At 42.3% G+C, this 21,874-nt stretch overlaps 2 protein-coding genes across 2 annotated transcripts in view; one reads left to right on the top strand and one right to left on the bottom strand.

Annotated features, from left to right (window-relative positions):
- The first annotated feature begins 209 nt into the window (after positions 1–209).
- Positions 210–7,294, top strand: CYB5R2 (cytochrome b5 reductase 2). The gene is made up of 9 exons (XM_084207559.1): positions 210–355; positions 441–587; positions 1,217–1,289; positions 2,329–2,435; positions 3,425–3,554; positions 4,274–4,357; positions 4,869–4,954; positions 5,506–5,605; positions 6,531–7,294. The coding sequence occupies exons 1-9, from the start codon at positions 341–343 to the stop codon at positions 6,701–6,703; spliced, it is 915 nt and encodes a 304-aa protein (XP_084063685.1). The 5' UTR covers positions 210–340; the 3' UTR covers positions 6,704–7,294.
- A 1,160-nt stretch (positions 7,295–8,454) lies between these two features.
- PPFIBP2 (PPFIA binding protein 2) overlaps positions 8,455–21,874 on the bottom strand; it is a 73,708-nt gene continuing 60,288 nt past the window's right edge. Inside the window, exons 15-28 of the mRNA XM_084207937.1 lie at positions 21,677–21,737; positions 18,408–18,552; positions 17,036–17,068; positions 16,336–16,474; positions 15,574–15,702; positions 14,935–15,085; positions 14,668–14,779; positions 14,093–14,181; positions 13,258–13,380; positions 12,542–12,667; positions 11,567–11,755; positions 11,002–11,172; positions 9,407–9,472; positions 8,455–8,740 (exon numbers count right to left, since the gene is read on the bottom strand). Of these exons, the coding sequence (XP_084064063.1) occupies positions 8,669–8,740; positions 9,407–9,472; positions 11,002–11,172; positions 11,567–11,755; positions 12,542–12,667; positions 13,258–13,380; positions 14,093–14,181; positions 14,668–14,779; positions 14,935–15,085; positions 15,574–15,702; positions 16,336–16,474; positions 17,036–17,068; positions 18,408–18,552; positions 21,677–21,737 (1,606 nt within the window). The 3' untranslated portion in view covers positions 8,455–8,668. The remainder of the gene's footprint in view (positions 8,741–9,406; positions 9,473–11,001; positions 11,173–11,566; positions 11,756–12,541; positions 12,668–13,257; positions 13,381–14,092; positions 14,182–14,667; positions 14,780–14,934; positions 15,086–15,573; positions 15,703–16,335; positions 16,475–17,035; positions 17,069–18,407; positions 18,553–21,676; positions 21,738–21,874) is intronic.

Raw genomic sequence — 21,874 nt, 5'->3', positions numbered from 1 at the left:
TGGTGCCCGGTCACACTTTGGCCTCGGTGCTCCCAGAGCTCTTTCCCAACTCATCGATTCTGTCAAACCAAGCACCCGGCTCCGGGGCAGCGCGACCCGCCCGGGCTGAGGGCGGAACGCGGCTCCCGCAGGGCCCGGGCCCAGCCCCGCCCTGCCCCGGGAGGAGCGACCGGGAGGAGGAACCCGGGGACGGATCAGGAGGTGGAACCGGGAGGAGGAGCCCGAGGACAGATCAGGAGGCGGAACCGGGAGGAGGAACCCGAGGAGGAACCGCGAGGCGGGCTCTGCGCGGCCGGGTCTGAGCGGGCCCGGTGCGGCGGGAGCTGCGGGCGAGGCCGCCATGGAGGCGTTTGCGGTGAGAACCGGGCCGGGGCCGGGGCCGTGCTACCGTGCCCTCACGGCCGCCGTGCCCTCACCGCCTGCCCTTTCCCTCCTGCCAGGGAGCGCCTGTAGCCATCGCCGTGGCCGTGGTGGCGGCGTCGGCGCTGCTGCTGCTGCTGCTCCGAGGGACGGCGCGGAGGCCGAGCGGCCCCGTCACCCTGCAGGACCCGCTGGCCAAGTACCCGCTGCGGCTGCTGGACAAGGAGGTGCCCGGGGCTCTGGGGACATGGGGCATCGGGGCTCCGAGGGCAGTAGGTGCGCTGGCCCGGGAGGCTCCTGGCCGTGGGCTACCGCAGGGATCGAATCCCCGGAGAAGGGCACGGAGCCGTCCAAGGATGGCTGTGGCCCCCCAGCCACGCTGTGATGCCCCCAGGGTCGAGCAGGGTGTGTAAAAGCGTTTATGGCGTGTTTCACGGTGCTTTGCATGTTTGCCTGCCGGCTGTGTGCCTCCCTCGGTTCCTGTCGTGGGCGCACCATGAGAAGCAAGCTCGGCAGCCTGAGCCTCTGCACGGCTGTGTGGCCTGATCTTTGTCTACAAGCATGCCATGTGCTCACTGGCATTGGGCACAGAGTTTCCTGGTTTTATCTATGCAAAGCTGCTGTAGGCATTGTCCAGGCAAGCAAAAGTCACTCCTTGTGGAAGTAAAGAGGAGAAGACTGCTTCTGAAACTCCTGGCTTTTTCAGCTTTGTTTTTCAAAGCCGTTTCTGTGTCCTTTCCCAGCATTTGGCTTGCATGCTAACAAAGAGCAGGCTTGCTGAAGCATATTGTGTTGAGTAGAGTTTGAAATTCAAAGTAGTGGTGATGCTGACCTCATTTGAACTTTGGTTTTTTAGGAAATCAGTCATGATACTAAGAAATTCAGATTTGGGCTGCCCTCAACGAATCATATATTAGGATTACCTGTAGGTAAGTACTGTAAACAATTACTTGTATTTCTGGTTTCTCACGGTTCTTGGATTGTGAATTTAAGGCTCAAAAAGCAAGGAGTTGAAAGCTGCATCTGAATGCTGCTGTCTCAGAGAGAAATGTCAGGTTTCCCAGAGGATTTGTATTTCTGGTCTTTCATGGGTGCTTTGTCCTGTTGTGTGGTGTAGATTAGAAATAGAGCAATGAGACTGAACTGAGCCTGATGGAATTTGTCACCAGTCAGGATATAAGGAAGAGTGGTATATGTCAAAGCTTTTTCATATTTCTTATTTGCGTTTTACTTCCGTCTGGTCCCCTCAGTCTATTGGCAAATGCTCTCATGGTTTTGGCAAATACAGTCACACTTGTAAAGGAGAAAGGGGACAACTCTGCTGCCTGGGAAGCCTTTCCTGTGCACGCACTTACCTTTGAATTACACACATTTCCGTGCAACTTTATCTGGAGTTCTGTAGCACGAACTTCAGCCTAGGATTGGCCTTCTTTCCTGTGCCCTGGAACACTGATGGCACTGAACCTTGGACCTTGAATCCGTGAAAATCTGTGAAGGGGAAAGTCTCTCTCTGATCTGCAGATGTGGTTCTGTTTGTTCTGCACTGTTTGGCAGTTCCCTGAGCTGTATGGGGTGTCAGGGTCATCCCATTCCATGCTCTGAGCATGTCCTTGCATGCTGCCTGTTTTTCTCCAAACTCTCTTCTGGCTTGTATGGGAAAGAGTAATGGAATTAACTAGACAAATGGTAAACCAGCTGAGATACGCTCTGCAGTGCATGTGTTTATCCAGGTTCATTCTTAAGAATTGAGGAATAAGATCCTGAAACTGTATTACTTCCTGGGAGATGCCTGCTCTGTGCTGAAAGAAGAAGCTGAATGTTTCATGCAGCATTTATATGGCAAAGATTTCCTCTGTCATTGCATGTGTTACACATGCACGTTACACACAAGCAGCTTACAATACCTGCCTTTCTCTCTTGTCCTCCAGGGATGAAAAAGATAATCAGATTGTAATTCTTTCTCCCCAGGCCAGCATGTTTACCTTTCTGCAAAAATCGATGGGAATCTGGTGGTTCGAGCCTATACCCCTGTTTCCAGTGACGAGGCAAAAGGTTATGTTGATTTAATTATAAAGGTAAATTTTGGTTTCCTTTAATAGAGATAAGTTGCTAGCTGGAAGGAGGACAAGCACTTCATTTTTGTGAGATAGTTTGTTTTGATTTAGTAATCAAATTTCATTGTCTTTCATTCAAATTTTATTAAATTTAATTTTCATCAAATCTCATATTTTTCACATAGGGTGGCTGCATGGCAAACAACTCATTTCCCTTGAATAGTAAGTTATATCCTGTGTATCTGCTGTGTGGCACTGAAGGATGGCAGAGGAAGAGTAGAGGGAGGAGAGAATCACTTCCCTGGCAATACTTTAGGAATTTCCTTAATATCTTTTACTTAGCAGGGCATGGATACTGATCTCTCTCCCTCTGGATGCCTGTGCTGCTGCTACTGCTTAATGCAAACAGCTTTGAGCAGAAAACAAGTCACACAAGGGAAATCCTTTAAGCTAGGGGATGCAGGATTATCTGATCCCAGGACTTGTGTATTTCCTAATCCTTTTCTATGATAGAGTTTGTCCTTAGGCAAAAATCCAGGTTTTTTTTTAAATTATTTTTTGCATGTTCTGTTTTTTTGCGTTACAAGGGTGGTGAATTGTTATGAGCTGCTTAATGCTTCTTGCATGCTTTGAAAGCTGAGAAAGCTGTTGTGTGGCTGACTAGGAAAAGTTTAGAAGGAAAAGATTCAGCAATGCTGTTTTCAGAAGGAACAGCTACAAAAATGGGGTGACATAAGGCAGTAGTGAAATGAGGGCTGCAGTACATAATCTGCCTGCCACCCATCCCTGTTATCCTGGCTGTTTGCAGGGAGCAGAGGGACATGTGCCCAATAGCACATTTTACTTATTTTGGCTGCTTCCTGTTGCAAGGCTCAAGAGATAACTGAGAGCAAAGAATTGCCTGGATTTATTCCTCAGGTGTTGAATTTCAGACCTGCAGAATTGTGTTCTGCAGGTATTGTCTGTAGGAAGGTTAGAGGTTGATAATGTGCAAATAATTGTTCTTACAGGTCTACCACAAAAATGTGAACCCCAAGTTTCCAGAAGGTGGGAAGATGTCCCAGTATCTAGATAACATGAAGATTGGAGATACCATTGATTTCAGAGGGCCAAATGGACTCCTGGTCTATAAGGGGACAGGTACTGTGACACAAAGGTGGGAGAGCAAAAGAGAGGTATTAGTTATTTTCAGAGATGTTTTATAAAACTTGACAGCTGTAGAGAATCTTTTTTCTTTTAAGTGGAAAAGAGGAAAAACCACCTTTCCTAGACTTGGCCATGAGCCTGTCAGAGTTGGTATGATGGGAAAGAGTACTTTGTGTATGGAATAACTGATGAGTGTCTCACTCCTGGGACTATAAATATGAAAAAATTGTTATTGCATTATATGACTGAGAAGTCTGCACTGGAAATAAAATACCTCCGCTAAATATATGGGGGGAGATGCTCCAGATGCTTCTGAAGCAAGTGAGGCTGTGGCTTAAAATGTCCTCTGAGAATCTCAGTGCTGTTACTGAATAACCAGCTAACTGAGAGCCAGCTCCATTTCATAATTAAAACCAGGTCTGAGTTGACTGTGAGGAAATAAGCTCAGAGAAGTAATCCTCTTGTAGGATACAAGTGAAAGATTTTGCACTGATCTTGACTGAGAGGAGCTGTGCACTTAAATCTCACCTCAGAATGCTCAGCACTTCTCTGGATGCTGACCTCTCTCCTGATGACTCTATCTCAGCAGAAGGGAGGGATTTCCAGATTTTTTTTTAATTAATTGATCACCTGTGGTCATTTATTCCCATGGAATTTGTGTCCATGTTTGTTTGTAAGCTAATGTACCTAAAGGTTTGGAATATTTCTTCTAGGTACCTTTCTTATCAAGCCAAATAAGAAGTCTGAAGCAGAGAAAAAGTTTGCAAAGCACCTTGGGATGATAGCTGGAGGAACAGGTAAAACTAGTCCCATCATGTGGGGTGTCTAGAGAATGTAAATGTTTTTTGGATAGATGTGAGGACTACCACTGTACTTTAGTAGCAGAGTATTCACACCTGCATTTCATTTCATTTCATTAATTTCTTTTCATGGTGGCAACACTGAGGCATTCCAGTGGTTTGAGCTCAGTCCTGGGGAGTGGCAACCTGAGGGTTTGAATCCTAATTTACCTTGTGAGCTCAGAGAACTCACTTCATCAGTGGCAAAAAGAATTTTAAGAGAATGTCTTGAGGGGTATAATTATGTGATGGAGAATCCTGAAGAGAACATCCCTGCATACGAGAATTGTGGGAACTGTTTGTCATAATAGAAACCCCCAATCTCTGCACTCCATATGGATTAGAAATCCAGCAGTGTTTAGCCCTGTGCAGACTGAGATCCCATTGAAGACTGAAGGGAGGCAGCATTAACAGTGAAACTGTAGCCATGGAAAGAAATACCCACTTTAACCATTTTGGTTTTTAACAGGAATAACTCCTATGTTGCAGCTGATCCGTCAGATCACAAATGATCCTAAGGACTCCACAAAATGTTACCTCCTTTTTGCTAATCAGGTGAGTGTTCTGAGCCATCTCTTTGCTCTTCTTTAATAGCCTACTTGGTTTTGCTGGGCTCTGAACTTTTTCAACTGATGGCCCATGTTTCATACTATTTCACACACAGCTGTCTCCTCATAGTTTGACTTAATTCCTACATTAGGGAGTAAATACAGTAACCAGATCCTGATCCCTCTGCTCATCTTAGTCCTTCACTGATTTCAAGGAAACAGGATTTGTTTCCACTAATCTTTTTGTACAGCTAACCTTCACCATGCTGGTCCAGGGACATTTGCCAGGGTCAGGGACAAATCCAGCTCATTGTGATTTTAGCCTGGATTAAAAAGTTCTAATTTCCATCTTTAGGACTGTGTTTAGGTGGCTACTAAGTCTCACAGTTTGTTTTTCTTTACAGAAGCCTGATAATAGCTATCATGGAAGGGGCAAAATACCAATTACTTTCTTGATTAGCATAGTTTTTATCATTGCATTTGTTTTGAATGGCAGATGAGCTCCCAGCAGAGGGCTCCTGGGATGGTTTGGAGCTAACCAGCACTCTCCTTTTGCAGACAGAAAATGATATATTGCTGAGAGCTGAGCTAGAAGACATTGCCAAGAGGCATCCTGAGCAGTTTGTGCTGTGGTACACCCTGGACAGACCTCCAAAAGGTAGGGACACATGGAAATGCCTTTGCTTATCCCTGTCACTTGTGCTCAAGGGGACAGCAGAGTAATGTCAAGTGTTCTTGTCTTACACTTTGAAACTCCTCAGGAACAACCCTTACCCCTCACCCTGTTTTAAAAAGGGATCTAAGCCAGGTGGGCCTTAAAAAGTGGAAGCTCATAATTAACCTCATTTGGGTCAGGTGTGTTCGTGCATCTTTTTATGTATTCCAGTTTTTGGGAGTTTCCATCAAAAGTTCAGCTCTGTTTTGGGCTATCTCCCAAATCAGGTTATGTTAGCATGTTGTGGGCACTAAATTGTTTAATACCTGTAAATATGTGCACATCCTTGTTTTGCAGCAGTTCCAGATTAGATTCTGGTGAAACAGAGCTGCCATGTATTAAGGATTAAGCATCATTTTCCTTCTTGGCTCACTTCAAATGGCAGATGCATTCAATAATACTACTGCTTGAAATAATTTAGCATTTCTTTCCTCTTTTAATTTGTTTTCTCCTATCATTAAATGACATGGCAGAGCTTTTGTTGACCTTAAATTTTGTCACCTCACCACTACATCTCAAAAAAAACCCAAACAAACAGGTCTCAATACCTCTCCCTGCCACTGGGTGACCCCTCATCACTGGAAAAGCTGATTCACTCTTCCTTTTTATTCCTACCTGCTCATTTCTTTTAAATTTTATAATTCATTGTTTTAAGACCTCTTTGTCTTATCAACCAAATCCTTGTTATCTACATGCTTGTTGTCCCTGTGGAAGGGGATCGCTAGGTTTGGGCTGAGTGAGAAATTTAACCCTTTCCTGGCTTGCAGTGATGGTGCCATAACATGGTTCTCCATCTACTTAATGAGCTTTAAAGAGGTTTCAGCCTGTATAGAGATTCCGAGTAATTGAATTAATTTCTTTGTTGCAGACTGGAAGTACAGCTCTGGCTTTGTCACTGCAGACATGCTGAAAGCCCACCTGCCTCCCCCTGGCAGTGAGACCCTCATTCTCATGTGTGGGCCACCACCAATGATCCAGTTTGCCTGTCAGCCCAACCTCGACAAGCTTGGCTATCCCAAGAGCAGTACCTTTGCTTACTAACACTGATGTCACCTGATACCTTTTTTGGAAGTACTGCATATTTTTCTACAGGAACAGTTGATGTGCAACTGTGCAGCGATTGTGTGTGTTTTTTAACACCTTGATGTTATTTCTGTGGTTTATAACTTCATAATTACATTGTGTGTTTTAATACTAAAGTTGAGAAGTCATCCTGAATTGTGCGGGAGTTACTTAGTCTTACCTCTGGAATTAGTATAAAATATTAATTCTGAGGGGGAAAAAAAAAAATCATTCCAGTCAGCAAAAGAGAGGAGAACATTCAGAATTTATTCATAACAGTCAAAAAATAAGCATTTATACTGGTGTTATGCTAATTAGGATTTCTTACTACATATGTTTAAAAGAAGATTCGACTGTTTTGTGGATTGACTATTCACAGCCAAGTTAGCACAACACCACACTGAGTTGTAAATACAGCAGTGAAAGAAAATAGGAAGTATTGTGTTTGGAATATCCCAGGGCAGCTGGAGCAGCCAGTCCCATTTGCAGTGCTGTAATAAGTCTGTTGGCTAATTGACCTGACAAAGTATTTTAAATGCCCATGGTACCTGAGCTGGTCACTAGCATTGACTGCATTGTCAGACTGGTACATTTCATAGCTTTTATTAAACATTAGTCGTTTGCTGATGCATAGACTTGTTTCTCATTTTTCTGAATTTTCTTTTTTTTTCAGTTTGCAGTGATTGAAAAGAATTTGCCTTGATTTTACCACTGTGGACAATCAAATCATGTGTTTATCTTCTTACACCTGACCATACAGTGCAAGGTCTGTCATGAGAGACTGGTGAAGTGAGGATCAGGGTAGATCATCTGTAAAAAGCACCCCAGGTAGTTCTCAAAGAGCCCTTGCTGCATCCTGTGGCCAGCCCTGGAGCTTCCCTCTTTCTTTGGGAGGGTTGTGGCTGGCAGTGACCTGTCCTCAGGCTATATTGCAATCTAAAGCAACACCTGCAGCCAGCAAAGAGAGTAATGTAAACCAAGCCCTGTACAAAGTACTTTTCTTACAATTAAGGAGATTTTTTTCCTGGCATTTATCTGTTTACTAAGAGAGTTTTTTAATAGCTCATTAATACAGGAGCTGTACATGTAAACAAATGCCACAAGTAATTGGTGCTGTAAAGGTGACAGCTTCACCCTCAGCCCCCTCAAAAAGTGAGAGGCCATAGTTCCCTCTTATGCAGTCTTGTCTAGCCCAGTACAGCAGTAAAAGATTTATTTTGTCAGGTGTTTTAAAGAAATAATCTTTTTTTTATTCTGGTACTTTCCTGGTAGTCTCAGAGTTACAATTTCCTGCTGCAGTTGTTTTTACCTTAGGGAAAGATTTGTGAACATGGCAGCTTGTCATCCTAATAAAAGCAAGGGCTGGATGGACAGTACTATGTTCCATTCCTCCCATCCTACAGTGCACTGACTTAGATAAAGAGAGGGCAGGACAGGTGCCAGTGAAAGGGAGGAGAGATTGAAATCCTTTCTGGGCACCAGTCTGGCAAGACCACAGGAGTTGTGCTGCTCTCACCAGCATCCAGCTGAATTCCAGATAGCTCTGATTAGCCCCTGTGGTACAATTTTGTGCTAATGATTCCTGCACTACAAGTTAATTATAAAAATAAAAAAATTACAAAAGGTCTTTCACGTAACAGTACATCAACATAGCATGTAAAAATCAACTGAATGAAAGGACAAAGCATCGCCAGTCTTGGCTTTCCAGACTCTGGATATGAGTCCCACTCCTCTCCCAACTCCTGCTTCCTATTACATGATGTGGGAAAACAGCACAGAGGAGAGTTACCTGTAAGGTGTGGCTACACTGACAGTAGGAAATGCTAGGTGGGAGGTGACAGTGGCAGAAAAGAGGTAAAGCTTTCCTGCTCCATGGCATCCAGCTGCTCCTGGCCACTCCTGCAGGTGTGAGGTACCAGCAGTGATCTTGGTGCTGCTGAAGCATCATCTCCAGTCTTCAAAGGTGGGTGTTAAAAACCTGCTGTCATTCAGCATTTCATCCTGGCTCAGCAGTGTCTGGAAGAGCAAGAGGGGAAGGACTGAGGGTGTTTGGTGAGAGGCCTGTGCTCCCAGAGACCCAGCTGCAAAGAGCTCAGGCTCACAACACAGGAGGTGAAAACCACACACAATCAAAGGGAATTTCTTCAATACAGCTTTAAATAAACTTTTTTGTGTGGGGAAACTTTTAGAGATTTTGTGTCTGGCATGCAACTCAACTATATTTCCTAATTCTTCATTATGTCTTCCAGTCACTTATTTTTTAATATAGTGGCTTCTGTGGAATGAAGAAGCAAAAGTGAGGTGTTTGGTTTTGCACAGAGTTTTAGCTCAAGTAAGTTTTCAAAAGTCTGTACCTCATTCCTAGTTGCTGTGACTGAGGTGATGGTTACCTGTAAAATCTTTGAAGAATTGTTTTCATTTAAGGGGATGAATATCTGTCATTTTGTCAAAGAGACATCAGACTTCAAGAAAACTTAGGCCTAAATGAAGCTTAATTTCTAGAGCAATTTAAAAGCAGGGATTTTTTTTTTTTTTTGACTGAATGTGCCAGCAGGCTGTAAAGAGATATTAACAAGAACAGAGACCCACTTACTCTTCATTACCACCAGCAATGACCAACTTTCAGTGAGTTTTAGCAGAGCACCTGGGTGACTTTGGAACAAGAGATGAACCAGTACTTACCGTGAGGTGGGTTATGCCTTGGGAAAGAGCCCCTATTTGCATTACTGTGCCTTCTGAGTGTTCCATCTGTAAAAGCAGTCAGCAACTAGTTCAAATCAGACAGCATGTGCAATTTTATTCACTCTACATGCAGCTTTGGGAGGGATCTGTGCCTGGACAAATGAAGTTGGGGTAAGTTGAAAAGCTCCTTAACAAAAATGCCTCTGCTACAAGGTATGTGAAAATGCATTTAATGACAGGAAGAATGGATCCTGATTAAGAGATATTGATTCCATTAAACTTAGCCTTTAATTCACAGAAAAAAAGAAAAAGCTTAACTGATACTACCAATGAAAAGTAATATTTTCTAAATGATCTGACACCACTTATTTCTGGTAGCCTTTTCACAGGCAAGAAGTCCTTGATACAATCCTACCTCTTTTTTCATAGGAATGTCACCACTTCTAGGGCATTGTGATTTCCTGCTCAGAAGTCATGCTTTATAGACAGACCATGCTCCTAGAGAAAAATCCAGTCTTTCATGCTTGAACAACTGCACAGTTCAAGTTTTTGGCTCAAAGTTAATGCATTCCCTCACAACTCCTAGCTGAGCAAGTGGACATCCACACTCACAGTCAGGCTTTGGTATTCTCCCTGTTTAGAAGCAGTACATTGAAAAAGACCACGATTAGCCAGGGAACACAAATGAGATGTTAGATGCACTGAACCATGCAAATGAAAAGATTACCTGCACAGTTAGTCTTTTCAATGTTGTGATTCTCTTATCATTCTCTTATCAGGCTTAAACTGTTTTTATGTCACTGGAGAAAGGCCAGTTTACTCCAGCTGCCTCTCTGTGGCTCTTGTGTGCTCTGCCGAAGTTCACACAAGGCTCCAGGAGTGCTCCGTTTTTCAGGGTTTACATCCCTTTACACAACAGCAAAGTTGAAATAAAATTTGATGGTTTTTATCATCATTTCTCTGTATGCTGTCTAGACAGTTTCATTCACAAGTTCACTACTACATTACAAAAGTGAATTAACTATTGGTTTATTAATAATTTGTTCATTGCTGATGCATTGTCTTCATGTATATTATCTTAGCAGAACTACTCCCCACTGTACACCATGAAAGAAAAATCCAGTTGGATTCTCTGATTACTGTCTGTTAAAAAATACAATCCAGTTGTACTTTAATATAACTCAATAGCTTTGTACAAGTTTGTCCAAATGAATTTATTACATTAAAAACCACCCATAAAGATAATGGAAAAAAAAATAGTGTGCCATACTAAAATTATGAAAGCTAGAAGTACAAAAGTCTTACGTTTCCTGCAACCACACCCTTGACTGACAAAATACCTCGATCTTCAGAGTGTAAAGGTGTCATAGTCCTGAAAAAGGGCTTGAGGATGGATGAGCTTATTATGATGTTGATTAAAAAAACCCCAACATTCTTAGTCTGGAACTCTTTCCAGTGTCCACAGCCAATACTTTTCTCTGTGAGTTCATGCGGATGTAGCAAAGAGTTTGTTATAGGGGAACATTTGGTTATTTGCAAGCTTTGGAATGCATGGAGAGGATGAGATGAGCATGGCATCAGTCTGTCTGTCCCACCTGATCCAGTTCCCTGTCAGTGAAAGGACTAAGTCCTTTGTAGCCACCGTAGTTTTTCGAAGTACCATTCGTAGCAGCTGGGCTTGTATCCATAGGACAAATGTAGTCCGTTGATTCGTCAAACTTCTTTTTCCTTAAGTTTCCAAAATGTGAAAATCCAAGTTTCTTTGGCTAAAATAAGGAGTCAACACAAGTAGTTTGAGTAAAACAAGTAAAGCTGTTCTGTAAACATTCAAAATCCTCCTCTTTTTCAATTATTCTATACCCTGGTCATTCAAGAACGTAGATTCTGAATTAAATGCATTTGTTCTCAAATTGGAGTTCCAGAGGATGTTAAATGCATTTGCATGATAGTCCTTCTAAGGAAAGGCAGAACAGATTGCTTGGTTGTTTTCAGGACCTGATTGAAACAGATATATAGCAAAAGGTCTGGTATCTAAAATTAAGGGAAATGCAACACTCCTAGAATTCACCTCTCCCTGCCCACGTTTGGTTCCTTACTTTCTTTGTAATTCAGAGTGGAGAAGTCTGACACTGACATCTCCTTTTTGGCAGCAGTACATACCCGAACTTTGGCAGTGGTGGTCAGAGGTGTATATGCTGCTGACTCCATGGTTTCTCTTTTCTCTTGTTGTGCCTCTGGCCCAATTAACACGTTAAAATTGGTGGTGAGGTGGCGGCGCAGGAGGGTCTTTTGGGGTGGGATGTTCAGGAGCATGGCCAGCGTGTCACCGTTGAAGCGAGGTTCCAGAATCTGGGAAAAGGGCAGGATGTTTACTTTTTATATAAATATTTGCAATAATAAACCACTAGAGTGCTTAGCAGAGTATAGCTCACTCATGATACTGGGGTTTGAATGGGAAATACCTGAAAGGAGCCAAGAAAAAATGCTGAGTGTGATCAGGCAAATATGTGTTTCTATTTATCATCAAACCTATCAATTTGTGTTTAGATTTATCATCAAACCATACATTTGTTTGAGTTGAACAAGTTTCCTTTCAGAATTTTCTGCTCTGCTCTGGGTAAAAACTTAATCTTAGTAGGATTTCTACCGTTGCATTTTTGCAAAAATTCTACAGCAGTAGAATCATGGTATTTCAGAATCCTGACATTACTGAGCTGCAAATAGTTCTGAATGTTTTGAATTTAAAAAAATGCCATTTCCTGACTGCTGTGATTTCAGGGTGGTTATTTAGCCTGATAAATAACCAGAGTTCTGGTACACATCACTCAAAGGAACACTCAGGGATGCCTTATCAAAAAGCAACTGTTGCACAGCACAGTTGAGGTTTCCTTTTCTGTGCTGCTGTCATACACTTGTACAGAGCTCTGATTACAGAAAGCGTTTTAGCTGTTCCTTTTTTATTTTAGCCTTCTTTTGTAAAATGATGTGAGGATCAGACAAAGAAGCTCCTTAGAAGGCCTGATCATGCTGTCACATTGCAGATATTCTTGTTTCTTTCAGCTTGATGAACATCAGACAAAAGATGGTTTATATTATAGCCTGTCAATTTCCAATAGTGAAATGGTAAATTCTTACGATCAGGCCCCCGTGCACTCCGCTGCCTCGAAGGTTGGGTGCATATTCTGCCAGATCCACTGATCTGAGCCATTCCATCACCCTGTGGTTGGACCACTGCACCACGTCGGACGGAGAGACGTTGTTCTGTTGGAGGGACCACAAAAAGCGATGACACCACAGCCTGCACTGTCTGAGCGTGCACAGCTTGTATCTCAGCTCAGATAAAAACAGCCTCCCTCCTCTTCCTCCAAGGGCACTTGTTTTTCCCTGACCAAGGGATTGTTTCTCTTCAGGCCCCTTTCAAGCAGTCTCTGCTGAGATGGCAGACCTGGTCTCATACTGATGAAACCCCATGTGTTGCATCAGGAAGTACAACAGCAGAGATTACAGGGATAAAAAGGGAACATTTGACAACAGGGTTATTGACAGTGTTTAATGCTGAGAAAAAACTGTGCTGATCAGGTTTTAAACAGATTTTAAAAATTAGGTTAGGTGAAGACAAATCATTCCAAATTATTCTCTTGGAAGATGAATTAACTTTTTTTCTACTACGCAAGTAACTTTTGAAGAGAAATGCATGAGATTCAACTAATAAGTGGCATAACTGCTGCTTTAAGTGCAAGTCCCTAGAAGCAATGATTCTGTCGTATCACTGTAGACTGCTGACTTTCTATCCCTTTTGGCTGGGAGCAGGTAATTCATGCTTGCTCAAATTTATTTCAACATTGTTTTACCTCCTCAACTGGCCTCCTGTGCAGACAGTGGGGATTGAAGCTGTTGACGTGCAGCACGTGAATGGCACATTTAATACTCAGGTGATGCAGCTGACTGGTGACTTTCAGAAAGAGGAGGTCATTCTGTGAAGGAGAGAGACTTTTAGGTGGCACAGAACACACACCAAAACAGATATTCTCGCCAAAAAGAAAGAGTTTAAATTTGCTGTGCAGTTTTATATAGCACTACAGTAACTGTGGTTTAGGGAAGATGAAAGTTTATACTTTAAAGAAGTTTTGGGTTTTGTTAGGGTGGAAGTTTGGAGTGGGTTCTGTTGTTCGTTTATTGGGGTTTTTTTTTAACACTGCACCCTAGCAAGACCTGGCTAAAAAATGAAGGCAGAAGTGTAGCCTGTTAAGGCAAATCCAGGCCTTAATTATCCAGACTTGGGCAGAGAATGGGAAGAAAACTGTGGCTGTGTGTGGCTCATGGTGTGCTGTGGATGTGGTCAGAGCTGTACAAATCACTGGATTTTCTGCTGTTACTTTGCTGAATATTGTTGCTAACTTGGTGTGGAGAACAACGAGCTCCACAGGTTACATGTAAAACAGGTAATTTTACTTTTAATTGTGGTGTGATACATGATATTGAAAGAAGGACTTTGCAGAAGTTAGCCCTAACATGTGACTTATTTTATGGACCTTAGGAACAAATTCCATGTACTAGGCAGCACAAAGGAGTTATCACTGTCTTGCAAAAATTCTTTAACTGCTCACATTCAAAGGAAAATTTTAAAAGTTTTTGCTTATTCAGAAGTTAAAACTGGTAAAACTGAGGAAAAAGGACTGTACTTACCACAGTTAAGTACTGCAACATCCTCCCATCTACTCTGGATTCATGAAACTGGTCTTTGTACTGAGGCAAGCCAATGTCATCAAGCCACCCTGCAGATATGAGAGCAATGGGGAACTAAATCCAGATCAGTGAGAATGAAGCCCTTCTCCCCTCTTGCCCGGCCTGCTTTGAGGCATTCAGGTAGATCATTCTACCTGTTCCCCTTTCCTGAGGACAGCCTCTCGCCAGCAGCCTGAAAGCAATTCCCACCAACCAGCTTTGTCCACAGCAGCCCTGTGGTATTTGATTTTACAACAGGTGATGGAGCACATCCTCTTGCAGCACAATGGAGCTCGTCCTAGCCTGAGCCCACCCATTTGATTTCCTGCTCTCTGACGGGCTCCCCATGGAAGAACATACCACAGGCTGTATGTTTGGATGTCAAGAGCAACACAAAAATCCTCAATTCTTCTATGGGAAAACTTGGTGCTTTTTAAAAGATGTTTGGTAAGTGTTTAAACATGAATCAGGCTGCCCTGTCATAGAGGTGGGAGAATTTCCTTCCCAACCAACCCCAGGAGAGTCCCAACACTCACGTGTCACCCAGATATGATCAAGTTGTGCAGACTTCTCATCTTGTTTTGCATTTATGGCTTTAATGGCCAAAACCAATTTCTTCCTGTGCAGTGGATGCTTTATTCCCATTTCCTGGAACAAAAAACATTAACAAAAAGTTTGCCCTGCCTCTGGCTCCTTTCCTCACGTGAGGTAACTATGAAAATTGATAATATGGATTTCAGAAAGGTAGAGCCAATGGTTTGGAGGTGGGACAGAGCCAGCAGGTGGAGAGCAGCAGGGATTACCTTTTCCATGTCCTGAGGTGTGGCAGTTAACAGCGTGTGGCCTGATGTCACCCACTGCCGGGCAAAAATCACGTACTGGCCCAGGCCAAAGTCCTCCAGCCAGTTACAAACTCTTTCAGTGCTCCACTGAGCAAAGGGGGCATTGTGGTCGCTGAAAAGCACAAGAAACATGGGGAAAATCTTAAAGGAAAGAAGGAATGTCCATATTGGAAAGCTCATGATGTGCCAGAGGCAGCACAGCAGCAGATCTGTCGGGGTGCTGTGTTCTGGGGAGTCCTGGGAATTGGGCAGCCCAGCCACAACCTGTGAACAGCTGCAGGGAAGATAAAAATTTCCCATCTTCTGTTTGAAAAGAGGGAAAAGAAAATTGCTGAATCCTCATCGTTATGGAGATGAGGAGGCAATTATTATCTTTGTTCTTTAACAAGGTGAAATTTCTGACACTCCACCAATCAGCTGCACTTGCAGCTGGAGGAGTGCAGGCAGGGGATGATTTTGCTACCAGGGAAATTCTTTCCAGCTGTTGTGGAATTCCCCGTGGACCGAAATGCTTAGGCAAAGTCCCCAAGAGAAGGGTTTGGCTGTCGGGCACATTTAACAGCACCAGGCTGTGCCAGGGGCAGGAGGAGGAGCTGTTACCTCTTCTGGCCTTTGGTGTCCTTGGATCGGGATAAGCGAGGTCCAGCTGTTGCCCGGAGACCTCCCCTCCTGAACTCTGCCAGCCCCAGGTCGTCTGCAGGGAAGTTACCTGACTGAGTTCTTCGAATTCTTGCAAGACAAGAGTGCCACGACAGGACTGTTAGCTGCTGACAGAGGATGTGTGTTCTGCATGGAAACTACAGTGACAACTGACAGCTCTGTGGATCTCCCTGGAAACCACAATTGCCAAATTCCAGAGGCAGCTGAAGGAGTTCTAGGAAATTCAGTCTGGACCTAGCTCTGGAGGAAAGCAGCTGTAACACTTTGATCCAATTAATAATCCAGACTGTGAAATGGCTGCTGCTGTTGAAGCAGATCAAGTGGACACAGTGCAACTGTGCCCTGCTTTCTGTTCCTTCTGTTTTCCCTTTTTTTTTTAACCTAGTGTCTTTCGTAATGAGCAAATTGCTACAATTTAATTTTTCATGGCTAATAAAACTGCTGGCATGCTAAATTAATAGCATTAAGATGACAGCAGTGCCTTATTTCTTTCACCAGCATGATGCTGTGAACACTCCCAACATTTTTTCCACCCCACTGTGTGCATAAGGACACACCTGTGCAATCCCAGAGCTGCTTTTGCTCCCCAAGTTTTAGTTTATTCTTGCTATAGATAATTGTAGATTTTCCCGGGAATTCATTCTCAGCTGAAATGCGTTGACAATGAATTAAAAAAAAAACAAACAAAAAAAAAGACCTTACTTTCCCCAGATTTTCTTGATCCCTTTTGGACTCTTTCTGTTTTCTGGAGCCCATGGAGATTGTGGACCTGAATCCGTTCCCGAAGAGAGAGGCGAAAGGTCATCCGAGACCGCTGTACCATCCATGTTCTCTGTTTCTCCTGGGTTAAGAACAGTAATACAGTCACATTTTATACTCATTATTGATAAAGTTGTTGTCTGGGAGGCTGATGTTTAAATGCAGGACGTGATACGAAAGTAGAGATACCTATAAAATCATTCTTTTTTAAAAAAAAACCAAACATGCTCAGAAGGTGAAAAAACAGCTGGACATTTGATTTAAAAAATTAAAAAAAGAAAATAATAAAATATTGGGTAAAATAATTCTGTTATTTCAGTCTTTTCTATTTAACTATGTTATTTAAATTAATTGAAGGTCTTCTTGCCTGCTCTTAATACCTCAGCTCCTCCATCAAAATCATTGGGAATTTTTCTAAATTCGGTGAAAGAACGAAACCAGGAATAAGTGCCATAAAAAGAAACCCCATGTGAATGCCACACAGCAGGAGCTGTTACTTCATTTCAGTACTGCACGTGAGGAGTTCAGTCCAGGGGGCCCAGCTGGGATTAGTATTTCATAGGGAAAGGGAGAGGGAAAGGAGAAAAAAACCAAGTAAGCAGCAAACTGAGTGTTAAAGTTGCATCTTGTTTGGATACAGTACCTAGCACGGGTGCACTGACACTCCTGCCGCGATCTTCAGTCATCCCAAGAAGCAGAAAGCCAGATGGAGAAGCAAAGAAGATACAAAACACCAGCAAAATAAAGTTACAGAAGGGCAAAGTAGTTAAGCTAAGCATTTAGAGCAGAAACAAAAAGAAAAGAAGCAGTTATTCATGGAAGTGAATAGGCATTGGTGTGCACAAGCCCCAAGAACTCTGTACAGATCATCTGAAACAGGTAGGGATGGAAATGGATCTGTTTGGGCTTTCCTAACTATTCTTGGAAAGTTTCAGCTCTTTAAGCAAAAACTACAGAGCTCTACGAAGCCTGCAGAGTATCTGAAATGAAGCAGTGGCTAAGATTGCATCAAAAAATTGCTCTGAAATACAGAATTGGAGGTGGAATGAATTCACTGCATGTGCAAGAAACAAACCAACCTGCAGAAAAAATTCTCTTAACTCCATGTATCTAAGAAGCCATTGCTTGTTTCTAGAAAAAGAACATTTTCCTTTTCAAGCTCACCCACCCTTGGAGAATCCTGCAGTTAAAGACACTTCAGCATGGCTCATGCATTGCCTGCAAAGTTGCCATCACAGAAAAGCTCTTTCAAAACCCCTAAACAACCACAACCTATTGCAACCTTGAAACTGCAGTGTGCTAGCAGCTTTAGGGACCACGAGGCCTTAAAATAAACCCACCAAAGGAAAAAACTACAGCCAAACAAAAAAAACCCCACTGTAATTTTTAAAGTGCAGGAAGACCAGAATCCCAAGGGTTACTCTTGTGCCCGAGCTCCCAAGCCCTTCAGGCCTAAAAATACCTGGTCCTGTGCCTCACTCTTAACACCTTCTTGTCAACAAATCTGTGCTTAAAGGTGCCACTGAAAAGAAATTAATTCAGGATTCCACAGGGCTGTGGTTGTAGAAGGGAAATATATTTGTAGTTCCAAATTCCACGGATGTTTTTCTGCATGTAGTAAATTAAATTTTCACTAGTGGGTCCCCCCATAGCTAAGCAACCAACAGTGCTGATAGAGAGATTTTTACCCAAAATTTTCATGATGATTTTGATGATTGCACTATGAAGTTTCAAGTGGCATTGTCAGGTAAAAAAAAAAAAAAAAAAAAAAAAAAGAAGAAAAGAAAAAAACCTCAAAATTAAACTCATCCCTCGTTCTGCCATGAGCTGTGGGACCATTTTTGGTATTTGTTAAAAAAAAAAAGAAAAGAAAAAAAAGAAGTAGCAGGACATTCCCTGAGTGAGCCACGTGAACATCACAGCGCATTGCTCTGGCACAGCCGATTCCATCCCATGCTATGCCCCAGCCCCTCAGACAGTTTGATGTTCCCTCTGGGGGAGGCACAGGTACATACTCAGGCCAGGGATGCTGCTGTCATCGTTGTCACTGGTGCCACATCCCTCTGGGGAGCTGTACATGCCCTGCTCTCCGTTCTGCAGGGCTCGGGGCAGCTTTCCCGGCAGCGTTTGGTACTTGCTGCCTTTCCCCACTGGCTTACTCTGTTGTTTTTAAAAGAGGAAAAGATAAAATAAATACAAAATTCAAATTGCTCACAGCCTCTGCAACACAACGTTCTTAAAACTGAGAAAAAAGTATAGTTCAAAATGACTCCACTCCCTGCAAGTTCCTGCTTACAGACAACTCAGTTTAAACCCATCCATCAGCTGACAGTTTCCTAGCTAAGACACAGCCTTGGCTTCCCCCATCTGCTCCTCCCACTTCATCCACTCTGCATTGCTTTAAAATATATGTTAAATATTAACTGGTTTTGCCATAAGAATTTTTCTAGCTGTCTCCTTTTCCTCCAGGACCCTGTCACTATTTTATTGTTTGATCTTTCCAAGGTCAACTTTGATAGCACCAAAAATGTGTCTAGTTAGTTCTCAGATCATTTTTTCTCCCCTATTTTCCACCAGACTTTCTCTGTTTCTGCCTAACAACTGTATCTCACTGGAATTCAACCCAAAAGTATTTGTACACCTCAAATTTCCACAAATGTATTTCCTACCACCATTAATGACAGTAAAAGAATCAAAGCCAAAGTTAGGGTACAGAAATTTAACTTTTGTAAGGACAAAAATTTCTTTGCATAGACAGAAATGTAAATGTGAATTTATTTTTTTTTTAAAGAATTATTGCTAAATATAATTGCCAGTTCTATCACAGAACCTAATTTTCCTTGCATTCAAGTGATATCTACTTGGGCACCTTGCTCCTTTTACAAGGCTAGATGAAATGTTTCCATAAATCTGATAGTTTTGAGCCTAATAAGTTAATTTTCCAGGCAAAGCACATGTTTCACAGGAGCACTTAGCCTACAGTTTGGGAAATGGCTTGTTGGGATTTCTTCAACACTGAATCCAGAGGAAAAGATGGACAAGCCAACACTCTGGGTGAAAGCTGCAGGACAGGGATGCTTTTTGAGACAGGCAGTGTACCTGCAGCTCCAGCTGCCATTATAAGGGGGAGTGGTGTACATCCAGTATGTGTTTTGGAATAAACTCCCACTGGGAGATGTTTCAGTATCAGAATGGAGGTTTCATAGGAAAACTCTGCACTGGAAATAGGCAAACCATATTTAGTACAGAGAAAAGTACAGCGTGATCCTATTCAGTAACCCCACTCTGACAAAATTTTTTCAAAACATTGTCTGTGACAGGATGATACATTAAAAATTCTGTGAGACAACCACTGCTTTATCTGTTCTTATTCCAAGGCCTAGAGGATTCTTTGGATACTACAGCTGCAGGCCAGATTGCTCAGGTCCTCAACTCCTGCTCCTTTTTGGCAGGAGTACACCCCGACTCGTACCAAAAAAGATTGTGTCTTACATCAGCAGTGTGTATTCTGAGACTGACTGACCTCAGCTCCGTGTAACAGGCTTCTAGATAAAAAGTAGAAAACCAAAACATTTCCCTCTCAAATCTTGACCCCCTGTGTTGTTTGTCAGCACTGGAACTATGCAAACATTTTGAAGAGAAAAGGAATGTAAAATGCGAACCAGCCATACCACCACAGCACCTCACACCACACCACACCAGAGAATTGTTAGGGAAGGTTGCAGTTAATATACCTCTTGTTCTACAACAGGCTGTGCTGGTTTTCCATCTACATACTATGGAGTTTCAGGGAGGGCAATTTCAAAGTTTTGTGGAAAAAAGCAACAGACAAATGTTAGTATTAACATACATACATACATGGAACATCAAATGTAGTCTTATTGCTATAGAGATGGTGCTCAGTGTAATATATTACCAGGACCTCTTAATTTAATCTCAATCCAATGTTTAATACTAATTGTGTTTGTTCATTCCCCACTCTACAAAATTCCTGAGTTCTGTTGTGATCAAAGGAATTTTGCTATTTTCAGGTTTCTGGGTGGTCCCATTAGAGTTGCTTTGAGCTGGGAACACAACAGCTGTTTAACAGACCAATATGAAAACAACTGACATAAAATAATACACACAATCCTGTATGGATCCAGCTGAAACCATAAAGAGCTCTGACAGAAACCAGGAGATAAAAATTCCCTCACAATTAGGTCAGGGACACCGATGTGGTTTATTATTTTATTATTATTCTTGCTGGAAGCAGGGGGACTTTGAGCTTTGAGCAAGGCAGAACAACTCCAGCATAAATGTGTAGGTCCAGCCTTAACCCAACACATCACAGAGAAATATTCAGAATTTTGGTTAAGGCAAGAATATAACCAAAGGTTATGACAAGAAAACCTTTATCAGTTCTCCATGGAATGAAATGTGAGTTCTGATTTGTCACGTGTGACTACAGTCAAACGAATGCAGCACAAATTTCATTCTATTTGGTCACTACCATCTCCAGCAATTCAAGAAAAATATGAAAATATTTAAGAAAAAAATTTAAAAATTTAGGAACTGGAGCAATCCAGTTCTTCATGACTGGTATCTGGTGTCAATGGCATTACTGGGTCTAGGTCACCTGGTATTAAGCCTAATTTGGGTACAGAAAAAAAACCAACAGTCTCACAAAGCAGAGTTACAAAAGTGTAGAAAAATGTCAGTGTACATAATGACAAAACAAGACTGTGGACCACAATGTAACATGACTGAGCAAACCGAGAAGATTTATTCTGGAGTGGAATTAAAGCCCTTGAAGTGCTCCTGCTGCTTTAACTAAGGAAGCATCTCTGCCAACTTCAGGAATGCCTTTTGTAACAGAAAGCTCAGGGAAAACACTGTTACATGCACACACCCAAAAAGGATTCCTATGTGGAAATAGCCAGTCTCAACATTTAGCTCCTTTCAGGATTAGCTAATATTTTTGGTGATTTGGAAGTAAAATAGATTTAAAAAACCCTATAAACAAAATAATACTGCAGTTTAACAAAATGACTCCTCATTATTTCTTGAATTTCACTTAAATATTTTTCTCTCAGGGCAAAAACTGAATTTGAATTTGAACATGGGTGTGTCAACCAGCTTAGAAATGGGGGGTGGGGAAAAGAACCTGAGCTGTTTTAGGGCTCTTTCCCCACATACAGAGTTAATGGTGGCTCCTGTATGCATAGCAAAAATATTTATAGTTGATCTTTGTCTTTTAGTTGTGACATTAAACACCAGAAGCTGTGATTACAAATAAACCAACCTTTTCCAAGGATTCGCTCTGCAAGTCTTCTAAACTGCTGGATTTTTTTTTCTGTGGAACCCTTAAAAAAGGCACAGGCAAAGAAGCAGCAGTCAATACAACACAGTTTGTTTGCATCTCACCAGTGTCTCATGCACCACAGCTGCATAAGTCACAGAATGTCTGCATAAAACATAGCTCAGAATTAAGATATTTGTT

The sequence above is a fragment of the Fringilla coelebs genome (genome assembly GCF_963513975.1).
Source record: "Fringilla coelebs genome assembly, chromosome: 6".
Lineage (NCBI taxonomy): Eukaryota > Metazoa > Chordata > Aves > Passeriformes > Fringillidae > Fringilla > Fringilla coelebs.
This window is presented reverse-complemented; position numbering and strand designations above follow the sequence as displayed.

Coding starts and splice junctions, on each gene's coding strand:
- CYB5R2 (XM_084207559.1), top strand. Junction 2,436..3,424: donor ATGTTGATTTAATTATAAAG/GTAAATTTTGGT, acceptor TTGTTCTTACAG/GTCTACCACAAAAATGTGAA. Junction 3,555..4,273: donor CCTGGTCTATAAGGGGACAG/GTACTGTGACAC, acceptor TATTTCTTCTAG/GTACCTTTCTTATCAAGCCA.